At 34.3% G+C, this 22,944-nt stretch overlaps 1 protein-coding gene across 2 annotated transcripts in view; it reads left to right on the forward strand.

Annotated features, from left to right (window-relative positions):
- LOC136849065 (protein Star-like) overlaps positions 1–18,728 on the forward strand; it is a 252,643-nt gene extending 233,915 nt beyond the window's left edge. Inside the window, exons 4-10 of one of the 2 annotated variants that reach the window (XM_067121981.1) lie at positions 10,885–10,995; positions 13,617–13,690; positions 14,879–15,001; positions 15,612–15,806; positions 16,840–16,941; positions 17,539–17,697; positions 18,042–18,728. In XM_067121981.1, coding sequence (XP_066978082.1) covers positions 10,959–10,995; positions 13,617–13,690; positions 14,879–15,001; positions 15,612–15,806; positions 16,840–16,941; positions 17,539–17,697; positions 18,042–18,254 — 903 coding nt within the window. In that variant the 5' untranslated portion in view covers positions 10,885–10,958 and the 3' untranslated portion in view covers positions 18,255–18,728. The remainder of the gene's footprint in view (positions 1–10,884; positions 10,996–13,616; positions 13,691–14,878; positions 15,002–15,611; positions 15,807–16,839; positions 16,942–17,538; positions 17,698–18,041) is intronic. The other variant, XM_067121982.1, reaches the window with a different exon arrangement.
- Positions 18,729–22,944: the final 4,216 nt, after the last annotated feature.

Genomic DNA, 22,944 nt, shown 5'->3' on the forward strand with positions numbered 1-22,944 from the left:
AGCGCTGCACCGCGGTTCCACAATACCAGTTTTGCCTGATTCAACCTTATATGTGTGCAGTATGGAACCCATATCCCTACACACATGCACACACATGCATATATATATATATATATATATATATATATATATATATATATATATATATATATATATATATATATATATATATATATAATCATTAAGTTACAAATCTTGTTTAATATCCAATTCATGCTACTTCGGGAATATCCCCGACGGGGAATTGTCACTGAAGGGGAACTGTAAGTGATGGATGGATCGTTACCACCGGGTCTCGAACCCCCGACACAGCACCTTCCAGCGACTCCAGTCGACTGTCCAACCACTAGTGGTTAGTGGTTAGACCGTCGACTGGAGTCGTTAGAAGGTATTGCGTCGAGGGTTCGTCGAGGGTTAGACCGTCGACTGGCATCGTTGGAAGGTATTGTGTCGAGGGTTCGACACCCAGCAGTACCGATCCATTTATCACTTATAATTCTCCTTTGGTGGTAATTCTCTGCTGGGGATATTCCCGAAGTAGCATGAATTGGATATTAAACAACATTTGTAGATTAATTATTGTATATAAATGACGCTGATGTGATAATAAATTCATATATATATATATATATATATATATATATATATATATATATATATATATATATATATATATATATTTATTTATTTATATATAAATATATACATATATATATATATATATATATATATATATATATGACTGAAATATTTTCTGTTAAAACAGAATTCCATCTAATAAAGGAGCCCATAAAAACGCCAAAAGGTAGAAAGTTATCTTCTGCCTTTTGATGTTTTTATGTGCTCCTTTTATTATTATTATTATTATATATTATTATATATATATATATATATATATATATATATATATGCATATATATATGTGTATATATATATGTATGTATATATATACATATATATATGTGTATATATATGTATATATATACATATATATATTGGCAGGTCAGGTGATGATTGTATTAAACAAATGTATAAAGATAGTGAAACCTGAGTTAACTCACTAATAAGTTCAGGAAGCAATAAAAGGTAGAAGTGCTTTATTATGCTATCGAAATAATATATATATATATATATATATATATATATATATATATATATATATATATATATATATATATATATGGCGTAATAATAAAAGATATTCCCTCAGATACTGTATCGTATAGATAGATAATTACAAATGGGATTTTGCATAAATACACAGTGCAAGGGTGGCCAATGCGATTTTCCAGGTATTTGAGAGCCGTGAGATGAGTAATTATAATACATTCTTCTTCATAGTCACAAGCTTATTTTCTACAAGATTTTTAATGTAAATATTAGGAAATATGTAGACGCAATAATATTTATTCATACGTGTAGAATTCCAACTTGTTGGTTAGTATTTTAAATAATTTTATATTTACATTTATGAAATGTTTTCAATAGCCTGACTAATAATTGTTCGCCAATGGTTTATGGGAATATCCGAGAAAAATATGCAAGTTTGCAGTTCATTATCATAAAGTTAGGCTTATAATAATAATAATAAAACAGCAAAACAGATATTTTAGTAATATCAATTCCCATGGTAAATATTTTGTTAGAATATAGAGGAAAGTTTATATGCCATCATAAAGAATCAACAAAGAGCACTAAAGTGTTTTATTTTATAATCATCAGTCTTCAATTACAAATTATAGAAAAACTTTATTTAGACTAAAACTATAAAAACAACTCCAGAGTGTAAGTGTTCATTTATTATTATTATTATTATTATTATTATTATTATTATTATTATTATTATTATTATTATTATTATTGATATTCACGAGTGTCTTTTGATAACCTTAGATGTTTATGTTTTTCGTGATGTCCCCTGGAATAGATTTCTGAAGCCGAGGAATATAGCGCTGTTTCATTTGACTTTATTTTTAAACTCTGACCCAGCAAATTGCTTGGAGATCCCATGTATCACAGGGGCATCAGTTTTAAGGAAAAAGCATGAACACGAGGAAAACTAAAATCAGTGAAAGCATGTTTTGGAAGGTAAGAAATGTATTATGTCTGAGCCCACCATCAATATGCGAATGACTTTGCATTCCCCGGTTTTATTTACTTCGTTTCATCGGCATTTGTAATAATAATGTCCCACTGCCATTATCAATGCAATCTGAAAACCAGTAATTCAGTCAGTTAATAGTATTGTAAAAGATACATCTAAAAATGCTAACACAGCTTCCTGTGGTTACATTATCTGTCATATATAAAATTAAGACACCAGAGATGTTTCCTCTTTCCGATATGTCCACTATTCTGTTTCAGTTGAAAAATTGTCTTGAATATAATTAAGAAAATCATTCTGTCCAATATTAAAGAAAAATCTTATAGGTAATAATCTTAACGCCATAGGGCAAGACATGGAATCGTTGGAATACCGGTCCTGATATGTGTGTTCATATATATATATATATATATATATATATATATATATATATATATATATATATATATATATATATATATGTGTGTGTGTGTGTGTGTGTGTATGTGTGTATGTATATACTTATATATATCTATAATTTAAGTAGATATGCATGCATGTTTGAATGTGCGCAAAGTGTAAAGTTATTTTGTAATAAAGTGTCTTAGAAACATTAGGGAGCTGAGAACCAGTTAGTTAGTTACTATATACAGAACCCTTTATCAGCGTCCACTCAGAATGAGGTTATTACAAAGCCACATGCAGACATCATTCAAATCCTGGAAAGAGATAAGGAATGAAAGGAAACGAGGAACATTCATTTAACGTCAGAAACAAGGAAGATGTCAGTCACAAGGATTAAGGAATCCCAGCCAAAGAGTGGTTCATTCTTATTCAAAATTGGTATCGCTGTGTGATTTGTGATCAGTTCCAGTGTTCACCTCTAATATCTTATTGTAGGCTAAGATCAGGGAAAAAGTAGCATGGAAAAAAAAATATATACATACGTTGCTGAGAATTTCATAAGAGCTGTTTTTACTATGGGTTTGCAGATGGTTCCGTTACAACTGCAATAAAAAAATGCGGAAATTTAATTCATTACCGTGGTTTAATACTAGGGCAATAGACTTCTGGATGGATTATGAGGCTCCAGCAATTAGAATCCAGAGTAAATAGAAAATAAATTTTGGGGTAATTTAGAAAATAAAATCTAGAAATCGGAAAATTCTGATAGTAAATGTTATGACCCCTTGAAAAGAAGTCAGAAAGGATGGTAAAGTTAGCTGAAAAGAAATATCGGTGAAAATTGCAGTCGAAAAAAAAATAGCCACCGTTAACATCATCGTATCGTAATCTTTGATTGACAAATGAACAGTTAAAGCCTTCCATTTACTGATGGATGGGCATATTGTAGTTTTTATTTTATTTTTTATTTTTTTTTACAACCTTCGAATGAAACTCATTTTAAGCCTACCATGTTCTTATGTTCCAAAGGGTATGATGACATTATCGTTGATTAGACATTAAAAGAAAACAAAGAAGAACACTTTTGAAGTTCAGTGCGTTCTTATAGTAGTAAGAATGTCTTGGCATTCTTAATTTATACTGTTGCAATTTAAATATTATTTAAGTTTTAAATATTTTTAACTTTTTAAGCAATTACTACCACACAATTACTCCAAAACATTTTGTACTACATGTATATAATTTATACTGTTGCAATTTAAATTTATTTTCATTTATTAATGATAGGCTTTAATGTTACTGTTGCCTAGGGCCCCAGAAGTTCGAAAGTGCAGTGAGTTTGTTATCTCTCTGTTTCACACATTTCAGGCAGGTTATCCCTTCAGTTATAAGAGAAAATCTTTTATAAACAGGAAAATACTATAGTATCGATAAGTACAGACAACACTTCATAACTGAAAAAAAAAATGTTTTAAGAATAGTTATTGTTTACCATTTAAATTTGACTCTAGTTTTCTATAAATGTATTTAAGAGAAAATGTTCACGATCGCGACCGAGCGAACTTGTATGGCTAACTATTTTAACGAGTTTTCTTCCGTCTATGATTACCTTTCATGGAGCAGGAGAATCAAGAATTTCCGCTATTTTCCATCATCGGAATATTTTTCCAAACATGCACTGACAACTTAGAGACGTGTGAGACTACTTTGCCATCATAGCTCTTTCACAAAATGGGTCAAGTTGGGGCGAATGGAGAGATAGTTTGTTTAAAAAACTTTGGTCGTGTTCCTTTAAGAAGAGAATGACATTCGCGTTATCAGTTAAGTAGTAACTGCATTAACGCTTGAAATTAAACACTTTGTCTATAGAATATTTGCTTGAATACGTAAGTATATTATCTTAAAAAAAAAAAAGAAAGGTATGTACCGACACTGATCATGAAAAAATAATACCAATAATCTTGATAAAAAAAAAAAAGGCTGTCAAAGCAACCAACAAAATTTCACAGACAATATATGATTTATTCACTCAGTGATATTATTGATAGAGAGTGTAAAAGAAAATCTTGATTGCTTTACCAAGGCCTCATTTAAATTGTTCCTTAAAAGAAGCAGATAAAAAGTAAACCAGACCCAACTGTTATTGATAGTAGAGAGAGAGAGAGAGAGAGAGAGAGAGAGAGCTCCTTACAGTTCACTTTTTCATGACATTTCAAGAAACAGAGAGTCATTTCAGGTATGAGTATTACTGTACACTTACACCAGCTTGTTAATGTTGACCTAGAGATCTGTGTATAATTTTACCAAAACAAACAAAATTACATGATTATTTCTATTTTAGCTTTCACATCTCCCTAGAATTTGCATGGAGCTTAGATCCTTCTAATTTTTCTAATATGATTTCATCCTAATGTTGAATTAAAACATGATTAAACAAAACAGTCCATAAAATTAAAAATTTTTTTATTTAAAATGAATCAGTTGAATATATGACAGTTTTCTCATTTGTTTTTCATTAATATTAATACAAATAATCCTGGCAATAATATCATCCATCACCAGATCACGATATATCTAAATTATTGTTTTATTTTCTTATACTTCCAACAAGAAAAACTAGATATATATATATATATATATATATATATATATATATATATATATATATATATATATATATATATATATGCAGTATAATTCTCAGCAAAAGAATCACAAGGGTTACTCTTCAACCATAATGCAGCTAAAGTCTTACACATTTTAACGAAAATATTAGTGTGATAGATAGATAGATAGATAGATAGATAGTTAGATAGACATATCCATTCATCTATCTATCTATCTCTCTATCTATCTATCTATCACACTAATATCTTCGTTAAATATTGTAATACTTTAGCTGCTTTATGGTTGAAAAGCAAAACTTGTGATTTTTTTGCTTAGAATATAAATATATTATACATATACAGTATATATATATATATATATATATATATATATATATATATATATATATATGTGTGTGTGTGTGTATATATGGTGTGTTTGTTTGTTTGTTTTTATTCTCAGCAAAAAATCACACGAATTACTCTTCAGCCATATGCAACTAAAGTCTTACACTTTTTAACGAAAATATTAGTGTGATAGATAGATAAATAGATAGATCGATAGATAGACAGACACAGACAGAAAGAGTAGATTACGATTTCCTCACTTGGAATCAAATTCTTTTAAATTTTAGTTGCCATCTTTCCGACGTAAAACCTCACAAAGTGTGGAAATTGTCGAGCCAATAGCCGTTCTTTTCTTCAGACAAAGCATCACTCTGTCGTCAAAACATAGTCCAGCCACCTTTCACGTGAAAATGAGTCACAAAACGTAATCATCCTTAGGTGGTGTGACGTTCACGCCAGGCTTTGCTGATATTTCGAAGTCATCATCTAACACTGACTGAAATCCGTCTGGTTCAATGACCACAGCCTTAATTTTTTCAACGAAGAATTGTTGGCAGATATCAGTGGTACAGTAGCCTGTATAATGAAAGGATGCGTAACACAGTGTTCCCGTTTCTCTAAACCTTAACAACATTATGTTAAAGAGCGTAAGAATCCTCTTGACAAGTGAAGGTCGCGTCATCTTCTTCATGGTTCTTCCTGAATATTTTATCTTACTAAAAATCAGTTGATATTTTTTTCTTCCGTTCTCTACGCCATGCTTTGAACGAAAAGTTTAATCAGTCCTTTCAGACTGTTAAGATAGATAGTTTGAAACGAATAAAGAAAATGAGCTTTTTTTTCGATTTCTTTGCCTAACAAAGATTCTCACTGCATATTTGGAATTTCGAAAATAGAAACACGGATGAAGATAAAATAATCTTTTAAAAAATAATGATGATAATTCGCTAGCGTTGATGCGTTGATATAACGAGTTAGTCACCTTGAGAATTAGTCTAATTGGCGTTGACTCTCCAAATTAGAGTCTAAACATTGGCAAATGGACTAAACAATATTTAGACCTTTCTCTGTTCTAAGTTTTTTAGTAAACTTCCGGCTTAGTTTTTCTATCGGCATAGAGTCTGTTCATCACTTTCTTTTTATCAACAACAGTATTTTTAATGTTTATTCAGTAATATTTTCCTTAATGTGCGATACAGCTTCCAAGTATCATTTCCCCCACATTTCAAATAAGATTCGTTAACTCCTTCCACGTTATCAAGATGTTCATTAACTCACATACCCTGCATTTTCAAATATAGCTTCCAAGTATTATCTTCCCCGATCACATAAAAAATGCACTGTTTTCTTTCTACGTTTCTGCCAACAGCAAGACTCACGGAAGTATTAGCGAGTGGATGTAAAACAACTGCACGTGCGTATGACGTCATCAGGTAACCTTGGATCGGCGTTGCAGTTGCCAGAATCCTGACATTCATAAGATTGTTCTCCTTGCAAAGATAGCTTTTTTCCTCGTTTCTCTCTCTCTCTCTCTCTCTCTCTCTCTCTCTCTCTCTCTCTCTCTCTCTCTCGTGTTTACAATTTTTTCTCGTTTCATTTACTTTGTAATTGAATGTTTTGCAGTCCCCCACTTGAAAGACTACACATGTACATATTCATAAGTACTGGCAAGATCACACATATTGACATGTTTTATTTAAGAGTAAAGTCTCTCTCTCTCTCTCTCTCTCTCTCTCTCTCTCTCTCTCTCTCTCTCTCTCTTGTGTATAAGCAAAATATTCGAACGAAACAAGATGAAGCGAAGTAAACGAGAATCATTATACCATGATTCAGCAAAAGAGATAAAAGTCACAGAGTTGACAACCAACTATATGAGGAATTAAATGCAGTTCCTCGTGCCACCGAGGTCTAAAACAACCTCCAGTTTTATTTACTTAGAAGAAAATAACAGCAAGAATCGCTGTGCACAACAAATCTTTCAGTGGGGTTATAAAAAAAAATTTTGCAAGCAAAATGCAGACTGTTTATTGCAAGGATCTACTTATGCCGGATACAGACGAACTCACACCAGACGAGCATGTGTGTGACAGAGATACAGAGACAGGCTGACAGACAGACAGACAGCTAGACAGACAGAAGTTGTCAGTAAACATTTCTCTTTAGGTTGGTATAATCAAGTGATTCTTGAACAAATGTGGGATATTTGCGGTTATTGAAATACATTTTTCTTTACCAAAGGTGACATTTGAATCAGCTTTTCACTTAAACATTGAAAGAATACTATATAAATATGCAGTCTATATATGTATGTATATATATTCATATATATGTATGTATGTATGTATATAGTATATACATAGGTATGTATGTATATATATACATATATATGTATGTATTCATATGTACTGTATATATATGTGTGTGTGCGTTTGTGTACATGTACTTACGTGTGTGTGTGGATGTGTATATGTGTGTGCACATATCTATTGTACATAAAACTAGAATCTCCTCTTCCTATCTCAATAGCTACATATGACTGCTTAGCCTATATTCCCTATCTAAGGATGAGCATGTATAAAGTGTGAAGAGAGTTATCAGGAAACTCTGATGTTTATACAATAGCTGAGCTCGTGCCAGCATGGAGTTCTATTCTTGCAAGCAGCTCACAGAATCATTGAGCGTTCAAATGTTATCCTTATCAGGGATCATAAGCTGAAAGCAATGGATGTCACAGAATGTAGACGGTTTACAAAGCAAATTGTGGACCCGCGGCTGAGGGGAATCTCGGCAAACATATAAATTATACTGTGTATATATATATATATATATATATATATATATATATATATATATATATATATATATATATATATATATATATATATATATATATATATATATATACATGAAGACCTTTCGTATTCCTAGACACCTATTGCTTCTATAACTTGAAGTGATTTTGTTTTTACTATTACTGTTATTGTTATTTATAAAGCTCCAAAATGAACCGCGATGACGGCTATGAAATTGGGCAAAAAGTTAAAGTATACCTTAGTTTAACTGAGCTGATTAACAGCTCTCCTAGAGAGGGCTGGCCCGAAGGATTAGACTTATTTTACGTGGCTAAGAACCAACTGGTTACCTAGCAACGGGACCTACAGCTTATTGTGGAATCCGTTCCACATTAGACCGAGAAATGAATTCCTATCACCAGAAATAAATTCCTCTAATTCTTCATTGGCCGGCCGGAGAATCGAACACAGTCCCAGCAAAGTACTACCGAGAACGATATCGACTCTTCCAACGAGGAACTATGAATGCAAACGCGGAAATAATGCAGGTAGGACGTAAGGGAAAATCGGAACGAAAGATCGTAAAACAAAACAACTTGAAAATTAAAGTACATTATCCATGTTTTTGTTAATTTATGTGAATCCTATGTAGTGACGTAGATTCTTGCCAGTTATAGAAAGTAACAGAACTGGTGATCTCTTACGTTATCTTAGGAAATCTGATGTGAAAGCAAGATCCTGGTAATAGAATATATGGAAACCATATATTTCAGCTCTCTCAGGAGGAGTTAATTGGGAACCACTTTTTTGCAATAAAGGAAGAAATCTGCTTCATTCTAGACGTATTCCTCCACATCTCAATGAAAACATTGCGAGAATTGATTGTAAACTAAGAAAAGTACTTATTATAGAACATGTGTTGGATGGGCATACAAATTTTCTCTGAACTTTTCACAGGTACAACAGGATAAAAGATTACAAAATGTTTTGCTTCTTTTAAGAAATAATTACTCCAGTGCTAGTTTTAAATATTTAGCGATCTGTCAAATAACACACTGCATAGCACTAGGTACCAATTACTGTCATTGCATATTCAGAGCTTTTCGGCGAGAGAGAGAGAGAGACTACATTTTGAGTATGTGGCAAATTCAAGGACAGAAAACTTTTCTGCCGATACCCTAATGCTCTCATTGAGACTACAAATGCATATCCACTGAAGGACTTCCAAGTAAAACTCGCCCTTATCGAGCGGCTAACCACTGAATGTTCATGAAATGCAAACTTTCCTTCTAACGTCGGGTTACGTGTGAGGAAACTCTGACAGAAACATCAATTTATACTATTGAGGGCGTTGCCCTCTCCCACCATTCCGAGAGAATTACGTTCTGTTTTTAATCATTCTTCCTTGCGCCTTTCTATACTAAACGACAGAGCCTCAAAAGTTGCTTTTTTGTGCAATGAAACGTGGCTGCTGTGTCACGAAGCACTCACTTGCCCGCAGGTTATAACCAGCCAACATATCTCTCGACCCTCAGAGGTACTACTGTTCTTGCCCTCCGCGGTCCAATTGTCAGTCTTCCATACATGCTTCCAGCGTAAGGTCTGGAGGGACTAACGATAAACAAAACTGTTTTAAAAGTTCTCTTAATTACGTTTGATTAGACGCGTTTTGGCAGTGTTTTGTGAGAATCGTGTGATGAATGCCAAGTCTATAAAAATGTTTGGTGCTGTTATTACATTTGATCGTCATTTTCTCTTACATCTTTGCATGGAATAATAACAGTAAAGAACCTTGTGACACCCGTGATTATAAATGATAAAGGGAAGTGAATTAATCCTTTTGAAAAGCTGGCCACCAACCTTGTCAAAATGCAGACTTGTTTTTCTGTATTCGAAGGTATTTAGTGAGTCTTTGTTGTTACACTGCTCTCTCTCTCTCTCTCTCTCTCTCTCTCTCTCTCTCTCTCTCTCTCTCTCTCTCTCTCTCTCTCTCTCTCTATATCTCTATATATATATATATATATATATATATATATATATATATATATATATATATATATATATATATATATATATATATATATATATATATATATATATATATATATATATATATATATATATATATATATATATATATATATATATATATATATATATATATATATATATATATATATCAATTTCAGATTGTCTGATGTGAGGACTTTTATCAAGACCTTTTATTGGAAATACACTATTAGCATGGAACTGAATTCCAGCTTTCATGAATATCATTGTTGCAATGCCAGTTTGTGATTCTAGATCAGTCACTCATATTCCCTTGGAGTTCCCAGATACATGTTTGGTTAAAAATGCCTTAGAGCAGGACTTTCAGTTATCTGAAAGTTAATGCCAAAAACGTGTGTACATTTTCTGTGTTCACGATAACGTTATTTTAATTACTGGGAAACTTATCCCTTCTTTTTTATTATATCTAATCAGCACTACCCTATAAATCATTTACTGATATCAGGTAATCCATAAAATTAAATTTAATATTTGCATGAAAATTGTGTCGGTGATACAAGCCAAAGAGAATACAAAAACATGTAAAACTGGCAGTTGTCCTTAGGTGTGCCTTAATCGTCAATTCATTTAATCCCCACAGGTTTCTCACTCAGAAAATCATGGTCATGTTACCGCGTTTGGGCATATCGCTTCTTCGGCCTTGTATTTTTTACGATGATTCTGGTGTCAGCCCACGTACCCAGATACAGTGGTCAGTATGGTTTTAAATACTTCTTTTGCAACACTTGTAATGTCCATGATTCTGTTACTTACTAAAGCATGATAGATCATTCCAGTATTAATTCTTTATCTGTATAAGTGTTCAAAACACTTGCAATGTTAAAAATCTATTTACCTGGCTGGAGAGGGATTGCTTATCACTATTTTGATTCTTCTTACCTGTATCTAACACATTAAGATACTGGTAAGAAAAATTAGAGGCTGGAAATTATATTTGCATTTTATGCGAGTGAAGACAATTTGCCTTTTTATGATCATACATCTCGAGGGTATCGTGGTCTACTGGAGTTAAACAACAAAGCCACTTAAGCTTTTCGCCAAAGTTAAGTATACCTTAGTTTAACCAGACCACTGAGCTGATTAACAGCTCTCCTAGGGCTGCCCCGAAGGATTAGACTTATTTTACGTGGCTAAAAGCCAATTGGTTACTTAGCAACGGGACCTACAGCTTATTGTGGAATCCGAACCACTTTACACAGAGAAATAATTTCTATCACCAGAAATATATTCCTCTAATTCTTCATTGGCCGGTCGGAGACTCGAACTCGAGCCTAGCAGAGTGTTAGCCAAGAACTCTACCGACTCGTCCAACGAGGAACTTGGCTTTTCGCCAAAGCACTTTTCAGGATGTGATGAAGGAACCCTGATTTTTGTTTAGTTGGGGAGGAAAATAAATTTTAAGATGAGGAGGAAGAGATGAAAATGTACTGCAAATAGAATTAAAATGAGTATACTTGACAGAATGACAGAAAGGAAGCAAGCAGAGTATTTACGGAAAAATGGATGAAATTTGGCTAGTATTAAGGACAGAGTTGGATGGAATTTGTAAAATCTCATGATAGGGTTATAGAAATAGAAGTATTTGCTGGTATGAGATGGTAAGATGAGGGAATAAAAAATAGTACTTGGTCGGATGAGAAAACAAAAGGTTTAGTAAAGGGGAAAAGGCAGATTATTTGAAGTGCAACTGCATGACAAAAGAGAGAATCGTGTACAGGAAAAAAGGAGGGTTTTCATAATAGAGAGGAAAGTGTTAGGGAAAAAGAAGGAAGGAAGTGAGCCAGAGCCATTTCTAGTAGGAGTTTAAATACAAAGAGAAAGGTTAATGAAGAAATGGAACTCAGAATACAGTACAAGATACAAATGGAAAGAGGTTGTCTGTAGTTAATGCAGTCGTGGACTGATGGATTGAGTATTGGACAGATATACTGAATGTCCAAAGAAATGGCTCTCTCAGAGTCTACGTCACGATTTCTAAAGTTTTTATTGATCCGGACAGACAATATATAAATCATTCACAGAGGATTGTATAGTAAACCACAGTACAGTATGTACTTTAACTATCAAATAGTTTTTAATAGTGTACAATAACATGTATCATTAGAAGGAAAAACGCCAAATGATACTGGCTGCACTTCACTGAGCAATGCAAACCACACACATGCATATTATATATATATATATATATATATATATATATATATATATATATATATATATATATATATATATATATATATATATATATATATAGTATATATATGTGTAAAATTACTTGTTGCATAAGTAATTTATTTTAAACATTACAGTCGGATGAAAGAGTAGCAATTTGTTTTTAAGTTTCACAGAATTAAATCAAAATTATAAAAAATATACATATATCTGTGTGTATATATATACATACACGCACAATATATATATTTTTTTAGTTTCGATCTAATACTGCAATTTTACATACACACACACACACACATATATATTATATATATATATATATATATATATATATATATATATATATATATATATATATATTATATATACTGTATATGTATAAATAATATGCATGTATGTGGTTTGCATAGCTCAGCGTAGTGCAGCCAGTATCAGTTGGCGTTTTTCCTTCTAATGATACATGTTATTGTACACTATTAAATACTATTTGATACGTACAGTACATACTGTACTGTAGTTTACTATACAGTCCTCTGTGAATAATTTTATATTGTCTGTCTGGATCAGTAAAAACTTTAGAAATCGTGACGTAAACTTTGAGAGAGACATTTCTTTGGACATTCAGTATATCTGTCAATACTCAATCCATCAGTCCACGACTGCATTAACTGCAGACAACCTCTTTCCATTTGTATCTTGTACTGTATTCTGAGTTCCATTTCTTCATTAACCTTTCTCTTTGTATTTAAACTCCTACTAGAAAACAGCTCTGGTTCACTTTCTTCCTTCTCTTTCCATAACTTCCCTTCCTTTTCCCTAACACTTTCTTCTTGATTACGAAACCCTCCTTTTTTCCTGTACACGAAAATTTTTGCGTAATTTTTTCAAATAAACTAAAGAGCAAATGGTATGAAGAGCCGAAGCAATAAGCATTAGTTCGATCTTCAGGTGTTGCATTCATCATCGACAAACTGATTCAGAAATTATCCGCGATTGGAAGATTAACTAGGCCACAGTTACTCTGTTATAGAAAACGATTTTAGTACATGATAGATTTTTCTTTAATTGTTAGTCGCATGAGGTCAGCACTATACCCTTATATCGTTGAAGAAATAACTCTTGCATAAAATTTTTTAGGATACATGGTGCGGTCCTTGGATGGTCCTATATCTACGAACGACCCAGAGCTGCTTGAATATATAAAAAATGAAGTAAGTATAAGTATGGGTTAAGATAACGCACTTTCCTGTGTAAAAATAACGTGTCAATATTAAATTTTGCAGACAATTCTGCCTGAACAAAATGGTTTCCTGTTTCTTTGTATCTAAGATTAATTGAACTAAACTGTGATATTTACATTTTCTCCTGCTGAAATAAAAAAAAAACAGTTACAAGCAAAGTGAATAAGTAAACAGATGGAAGGACTAACCAATGAAGAGATGGCTTAATGAGTACAGCATTCTACTCATATTTGGGGTGTCTTGAATACAGTTATCTAATTGTGTGTGCACGTGTATTTTTCCTTGCATTAGTGTGATAAAAAAAAACTGTGCAGCCTGTTTTCTAGAGCGCTAGAATATTTAGGGAGCAGAGGAATGACATGAGATTAATTTAAAGCGAAATGGTACACATTTCATTCAAGTTAGGAAGTCCCATGGTTGTCGAGGAAATAAATTGCATTTCCTGCTGTTTATCTGTGGTTTGCATGTTATTCAGATAATAACCGTCAACATTTCATAACTCGCTCACTGAAATCAAGATTTTAAATAAATCGGAGCAAGACAAAACAGTCTTTGATTTTAGTATGTCTCCCCAAGAAATTTAACGTAGTTAGATACTTTATTTTTTATGCTGAAATGACAGACGTAATCAACTTTACTGAGCAGCCTAGAAGCAATAAAACGATGTCTAAGTACAGTTGGTTTATAGACCCGAAGACAGATATTTTCTTCACAAAACTTCAAAATTATTAGTTTATCGATTCTCGCTAAATGAATAGTAGCCGTAATGTTTTTAACTGAAAGAAAACAATTATTCAGGTTTTTAGGACTGAAGGCTACATTTTTAAAGAATAAATGATTATGTGGAACGGTTTCATTTACTATTCATTCTGAAGAGTTAAAGCAACCTCATCCTCAAGACTTTCATCATTCCAGAAGCTAGCTGAATTAAGGTGGCTGCTAATATAATATGCAAATTTGATTGCTTGGCGAAGAGCAAAAAACTTAGGCAGTAAGAGACGCAGTATTTAATCAACCACCAAATGAGTAGTTTTGCAGAAAAAAAAAGTTCTGCAACCAAACATTTTACTTATTCATTGTCCATATACTCGATTGTCATTTCATTTATCTTATTTTCACTAATATATTCACCAATTATTATTACCTGTTTCATTGCAGGTCCTTCTACCGCCATCAAATCAGCCATACAATCTCTTGGGCAAAGACAATATAGCCCTCAGAGGAATTGACAACAGCGAAGTCCTCTATCGCCACGTTGTGGAGGAACTCTTTAAGAACAAGGTTAGTAGGTTTTTCTTCTCAACCTCCAGTATAATACAAGTTCATCTCCACATGCCCATAAAGGCTTACACACGTACACATTGACAAGTTCCCCATGAAATGTAAATTTATTGCATCTTCAAAAGTACACTGACTGAACGGATTTGAGATTTTATAAGAAACAGATTCTCATATGTACTTCCATCAGTTCTACAAAAATCCTTTCACTTTTTCTTGCCTTTTTCAAGATTTGCATAAAGTCGAACAGTGATTTTTTTTCTTTAATTTACCCTCAGTTGCAGTCTTACAAGCGTTTTTATAGTCTTAACATCTACCCTGCTATTAGTGGATTAAATGTATGTACAGTATGGTATATAAGATAAGATGATAGTTTTCAAGATCACCAGAACAATTTTTAACCATCGACACGAACTATTATTTTTTTCAAATTATGTGTAATTTTGAAAAACACATCTCCCAAAAATCTAAACTTTGGATTTACAAAAACTATCCTTGTTAAGCTTAACTTTTGTGCTTTCGTCATGATTCTCATATAAACTAACAACGTATTTCGTAAATAAATAAGCAGAACATCATAAGGTGTTATAGCTCTGCATTCGTTTCCTTTTAGCGTAACGGATTTTTCGTAGAAGCAGGAGCTCTTGATGGAGAGACTATGTCCAATACTTTGATGCTGGAGAAGGAGCTCGATTGGACAGGCCTGTTGGTTGAACCCGATGAGTTTGACTTCAAGTCACTGAAACTGAAAAACAGAAAGGCATGGGCAGCCAACGTCTGCCTTTCACCCAACCCATACCCCTCCAAGGTAAGAAGACGAGTTAGCCCTGTCCTTGAGTAGTTACTGTGAACCTGATTTCTTCAGTGTATTGGTGTACAATAGATATATTGCATGTACTTTTTTTTCTCAAGAGTCTGTATTTCCCTTTACCTCGTTTTACTCCTTCCTAATGAACACCATATTCAATGGAAGCTTGAATATCAAGTCAATGGCCCCTGTGGGCTTTTCCATATGAATGGGGTTCATCTTCTGAATAATAATAATTTCTATTGCTTTTCTAATCATGATATCATTGTATAGACAAGAAATGAGACTGCTAGTTCCATGCCTTGTCTACCTATCAATGACTACGGTGAGTTTTATACAAGTGACCCGTCGGGCACTCCTACACACAACATCTGAAAAAAAATATGGTCCATATTGTTCTCAGACTCCCCCGTAACTCAGCAGCATCATTTCACTGCGCCACAATATTTTTCTGATATCGATTAATGTTTGAAGGAAAGAAGAGAAAAACATGAAGGTAATGAACTACACATATTGTCTCGGACATGTTATTCAAACGATCAGAACTACTGTACATTAGGTTATATCCTCACATTTTTAACCATATGTTTCTCTTCCTAGTTGTAACGATATGATGTTCTTGGTCGGAATTTGAATTTTTTCTCTTTACCACTAAGGTCATAACAAGAGAAAGTTATTACATTTGTCTTGAAGAATTTTTCAAAACTGCAAATCATCGATACTCAGGCCGATGAGCGTGAGGTTTCCAAATGAAATGAGTGAAAGCTTTAACGATAAAATTACCCTAAAAGGCACAGGGAAGCCTGGAAGACGAACAGTCATAATTTATCGTGGAGCAGGACAGCCGCAACATTTAACAAGTTACAGCCTTTTGTCTTGTTAAAGACTTGGAATCTCGTAGACTGCCACTGAAATGTTCAATAAACATCCACTCTCGCATAAGATATTCACTTTTTGTTTCCTCATTTCATTAGCGGAATATCACTTTATTTCGGAAAAACAATTCTTACATATGATTCTTTCTTTCTAACAGGAGATGCTCACACAGCACGTACACTACGCAGGCCCCATGGCGGTACCTTTGGGATTTAAGATGAGAGCCATGCATGGTTTAGCTTCTTTCTCTAGTCAAAAGGTAACCAAAATTTACCGGGATTAACGGATACATCTGGTTTACGTCAATGATCAAAAAGAATAATGCCAAATATTTTCAGCATATTCTCCTAAATGACCAAAATATCTAACAGCAGCAACAAAGGATATAAAACCCAAATCTAATTTTTTCTTTTTATCTTTTCTTTTGTGGGACAGGTTTTTATTTGTGCACAGTTCTAGTCTAAGTCTTGACTTTTTGTTTCCGCGGGCACTTTTTCGGGTGGTCCCTCTTGCAGTGTGCCTTGTCCTGAAGGTGCCTTGCAACATCCTTTCAGCAACACCCACAACAACCCAAATGTGTTCTTCTTTTTGTTTTCTCCCGCTATTTTCTGACCTTTAAATTATAGTTTTCCAATTTCTCTGTCTTGCCATTTGCTATTTCACTCTCGTTAAGAAGAAATTCTTTGCTTTATCCCTGCTTGTGTAAAAAATGTTAGTCAGTACTTTAATCAAGCCACGATTGTAAGTGGGTCCCAGTTTTGGTTAAACTTTTTCAGTGATTATACTCTTCGCACAGGCCAACTATATGTAGGTCCTGAGTCTGGGGAAACTTTCTCAGTGGTTATAATCTTCGCAGATGCTCGGAAACTCATGGTTTGCAAAAGTGCAGTGTATTCCCCTCGAATCGATGTTGTCTGCTCTTCATGTGACCCGCATCGACCTCCTGGTTCTGGACATCGAGGGAGCCGAGTTGGCTGTGCTTAAGCATTTTGACCTGGAAAAGTTCGATGTCCAGGTAAGGGGAGCAAGATCACTCCTGTTCCAGATTTTTCCAGAGTCGTAGAGATGGACAGATGAGATGACAACACCTGTCCAAGGGAGACAGTTCAGTGGTTTGAGAAAAGCTTTCCTTCCCACATGACCGTGTTCACTCAACCACGTGTGCAATGAATATTCTACAGCTTCATATCTAACAATATTTATATTTTGATTTTAGTTGCAATATAACTTTAATTATCACGAGAGGTGCAACACATTTATTATGTGTTCAGAGAATTTTGCATTTCATCGCAGGATAGTACCAGGTTTCACATACCGACTTTCCGAATCAAGATTTAGAACAATGCTTCTCTCCAACAGGTCATTTTCATGGAATGGAAGCTCTCAAACGAACTAGACGATATTTCGAAGGATTTCTATAAAAGGGGATACAAAGAGATTGCCAGGCACGAGGAGGACATCATCTTTGTCAAGAGGAGTTCACCATACATGCCAGAAACCCCTCTACGACTACCAGAGTTCGACAAAGAAAGAGCAGAGCTCTTGAGAGATGCCAACAAGCTGAAGAAATAGATTTAGTTAAGCGCACAGGAATGACACCATACACAAGTTTTTTCAGATATGGGAACGGTGTGAACAGTGATATATATTCATGAAATGGTATAAAATTAAGTTGACAGCAAATATCAAAATGAAAATTTATGGGCAGTTTAAGTTTCTCTCAAACATGAAAGATTATTAGCAATTCTCTCTCTCTCTCTCTCTCTCTCTCTCTCTCTCTCTCTCTCTCTCTCTCTCTCTCTCTCTCTCTCTGACATGCTTCCAAAAAGCTAAGACGAACTAAGTTGACAGATCGGCTAGTGAAATAAAGTAAAAACTAAAACTCTTATAGAGAATTTTATGACCGTATATATATGTCTTCTGTGGGTGGATGCTGGAATTATCTGAAAATGTGTTAATAACTTGGGGAACAAGTGGCAACGTTTTTAATGTAGCTTAGTTCACCATGAAATGAAAAAAAATTAAAAGACTTGGTTACAAACCAAATTGCAATTGGTATACCTGCAAAAAAAACAGAATAACTTTGTCGAAAAAAAACTTAATTTAGCACAGTATGTATGTATGATGTATGTATGTATGTATGTATGTATTATTATTATTATTATTTTTATTATTATTATTATTATATTCAAAAGATGAACCCTATTCCTATGGAACAAGTCCACAGGGACCATTGACTTGAAATTCAAGCTTCCAAAGAATATGGTGTTCATTCGAAAGATGAAACTGGTAATGAGAAATACAGAAAGTGAAGATCAGTCATCAGATAAATAAATAAATGAACAAATTAAAATGAGTGAATTGCAACCAGGAATTACCTACGAAATCGATGGCAGAGACCCAAAGCAAGTAAATAAACAGGAGAAGAAATCAATAAGTAACACGGAGAGCCTGGTGCACGGCATGGGCAAGTCACGTGACGATCGCGTGGCCACCCAAGACCCAAGGGGTCATCGTTTTCTTCCGTTGGTCTAGGGCCATGGGCTAGAGCATTCCTTTCCTGTTTTTGCATATTCGGGCTCCGACAACAAACTTTCTCTTGATGCTTATTCCCACTGAGCCCCATGTTTCCCGGCGTCGTAGGTCTCTTTATACGTAAAATAAATATACTGGTGATCTGAAGTATGCGTAGTGGAGGGGAGGGGACGGTAATATTAATAGCGGCAATTTTATTCCAACTGTGACACTAACGTTGTATAATGAAACTGCACTTGGCTGCAATCAATGAAGGATAGGATATAAAAAATTTAGTCATAGATCAGAAAAATCATTTTGTATGTAAGTAATGAAGAGCGTCAATACGAGGCCAGTGACAACAGTGAGGAAAAAGAAGTTTTAATAGTCATTAGGTCTATTTTCTTGTCTCGATCAAACATATTCCGTTTTAACAATGTATCTCTTTATTATGGATAATTTAATGTAAAATAACAAAATGTTCATTTTTTAAAGGAAACCATTCTTCTTATAAAATCATTCTTTCTCTATACAAGTCCACCCACACATTGAGTGTGTGTGTGTGTGTGTGTGTGTGTGTGTGTGTGTGTGTGCGTGAGGAGGTCCTTAAAGCGGGCGGGTTTTTGTTCAAAGCGATAGCTCCAGTGTAATTGTCATGTACGCGATGACTCGACCCGGGACAATAGACAAGGTTCAGAGGGTTGGTCCAGAATTATATTGGGACAGAAAGGGAATGTAGGCTCTTTTCTTTGCTTCTTTGCTACAGTTCTAGGGCTGCGTACCCTGGATCTTATTCTTGATCCAAATTTATCTAGACATCTCAAAAGCTCATTCCTTGTGCCACCGAAAACACCCACCCACACACACACACACACACACAATTATACTGAAATCCCCGAATAACTTTTAGAGACCTTCTCAACAGTCGGTCGACCCCCAAACAAACAACCAGACAAGGGTGAATAATTAACCTGTGTTCAACTGGCTTGGTTGGAATAAAAATAGAACAACAATAAATTCCTTGTCTTCTCAATAAGTCTTGCGAGACCAGACGCACGTAAACGATGTAGTGGACTTTATTCTAATCTAATAGTGATATGTGAATAGTTTTACAAATACAACAGAGGCTGTCGCTACTTTCAGGCGTGCTATCTAATCTTTGCACTTTGAAGCGACGTTCTTTCATCTGCTCTTTGTGATATTTCAGTCGTTATCATTGACGTCCTTCGGGTTTTCACGCGTATCGGTTGTTAGAATATTCATGCCTTACAAATTTAAATTTGTGTTTGCCCAGCAAATTTATCTCAATAACTTGTTTTCTTTATTTGGAGTGATTTTTTCCGTTCCAGCATCTAAATACTAAAGTTTTTATTATTTTTCATCACAAGAGCAAAGGCATTCAAGTAGCCAAATGCTTGAAAACTTAAAAATTAAAGGAAAATTACGCATTGAATTTTATAATATGCTGATAACGAACATCTTTTGATAAAATCCTGTTGTGTCCTTCATTTTGCACGAATATGAGTCTAAACATTTCATCACATACTGAACATAAAAATATTCTATTGATGTGTTCCAAGATGCATAAAATATTTTAGTGTGTAGGAGACCTGAACGTAAAAAAAAAAAAAGAAGAAAGAAAGAAAGTTGGTATCAATAAATTAGCCTTGACAGAGAGACGAAAGGGGCTCGCACAAATCTGATTATAACCCAACCTACATTGTGACGGTGGGCCCGTGCAGACTGGTAAAAGAGGATAATAAAAGGCATTAGCACTAGTCCAAAACAGACAGGCAAAATCAGAAATGAAGTTTAATAGACCGAAAGGCAAGAGAATGACTGCCAGGTTTGATGAGAATGATGAAACGAGACAAGGGAGAACCTGATCATAGAAACTGACATCGAATCATCTTCAAATACACGACATAATTATACAAAGCTGGATCAGTTCACATTTTGCAGTTTTGATGGCCTTGCCTTACAAGAAATCTTGAATGAGATGATACCATCTTTCATACTCAGGAAGGATCATTAGATCACTTCTCATTCAGATAAACATGGTATCCTGTTCTTGCAAGACAAACATCTCTCCATGTATTCCAAGTATTTCCATTCCATGTTCACTTAACATTCGGCAGTTCGAGGTTGATTATCAATTTTATTTCTAGATTCTAGGACTTGGTTGCATTTGCCTTGGTTTTTAATTGTTTCCAACTTGCCCTCTTTTACCTGAGCCTAAGCTCAAGTCAGTCGAAGGGTTAAATTGGTGAACAGCCCTTCTGAGGCACATGGAAAGGTCCTTTTACATCTTACAGTGGTGCCTGATTGCCAGTGTGAAGTAAAAGAAGAGTGCTTCTAAAATTAGCCGTCAAAAGTTTTGCGTCAAGTTATCAGTGAGATTTCCGAAGTCAGACTGTTTGCGACATCTCCCGAACCAGGAGCAAAGAAAATTTTTCATTCAAGAAAAAAAAACAGTAATATATATTTTTAAATAAATGAGTACATGGTAACATGTCCCATAAAACGGACCCACTCAGAAAATTAAAAAGGTTTAAATGAAAATGATAAGCAGAAACAGATTTGTAAAAATACGTTTAGGAACCTGCCCACTGATCCCGGTTGATCATCTCACGTGATCACAGTATGGGTTGTTTTGTCTGTCTGTCTGTCTATGAGTGAACATTGCCATATGGCGGAATGGCTCTCTCTCTCTCTCTCTCTCTCTCTCTCTCTCTCTCTCTCTCTCTCATGCATTTCAGACATGTGTAACAGTTCCCTTAAACGCATTAACAACAAAACCTATTTGCAACCAATTAATTGCGAGCACTGTTGTTTCTTTTACATGAATGAGACTTATCATTCAGTGAGCATTATGAACTGAAATTTCCGATGGCGTTTAGTTATTATAATGTTGAAACACTGACCAAGACGTAAAAATTTGCGTGTGAAGAAACCTTAATCACTAGTGGCTGTATTTTAGGTTGTGATATGATGACTGATTTATGAAGTTTAGGCTGACAGGCCAAGCGCTTGGGTACTTTTAGTCATTCAGCGCTAAAGACATTAAAAATAGAAAGTCGTGGTGGTAGGACAGCAAAAGTAAGAGATCCAGAGAATGAATGAGATGGAAATTAAGTACGAGGTTCTAACACAGTTGCACTGAAAATAATAGTTAGAGAGGTTGGGCAGCAAGACTGGTGGAAAAGTGAAGGGCTATAGTGCACACGTGAGGTGCTCTGATGACGCTAACCCCTCCTACGGAAAGGTTGTGATATCGTTTGTTACACCGTGCATAACTGACTGTATTTCAGATAATAGTATAATATAAGATTTATTATAACACCTGGCGTTATCTAAGTGAAAATGAGAAACATGTCTCCGAGCCTAAAAAAATATCATTGGACGTTGCATTTAGAATTTTAGATAGTAAAAGACTATATATTTAGCATCATGATTCCAAGAGTACTTGGATTAGCAAAGAATACCAATGTTGGTCGGCTGAAGGGAACAAGTGTCAATAAAAAAAAAAAAAGATGGATGAAAGACTTCACACCTGCTGGATACTTGGATGACTAAGACCCAGGGTTGTAGCACATGTTCTAGCACGTGTCCAGCTAATATAACAAAAACAAAACACATAGTCACGAGAACAAAACATACTTTGGCTTTTCAAGTACATATGTATATTCATGTGGATGTGTGTGAACGTGTGTAAGGATATTTGTAATTTTGCATCCATATATCAGTT

This window comes from Macrobrachium rosenbergii, chromosome 20 (genome assembly GCF_040412425.1).
Source record: "Macrobrachium rosenbergii isolate ZJJX-2024 chromosome 20, ASM4041242v1, whole genome shotgun sequence".
NCBI classification, from domain to species: domain Eukaryota; kingdom Metazoa; phylum Arthropoda; class Malacostraca; order Decapoda; family Palaemonidae; genus Macrobrachium; species Macrobrachium rosenbergii.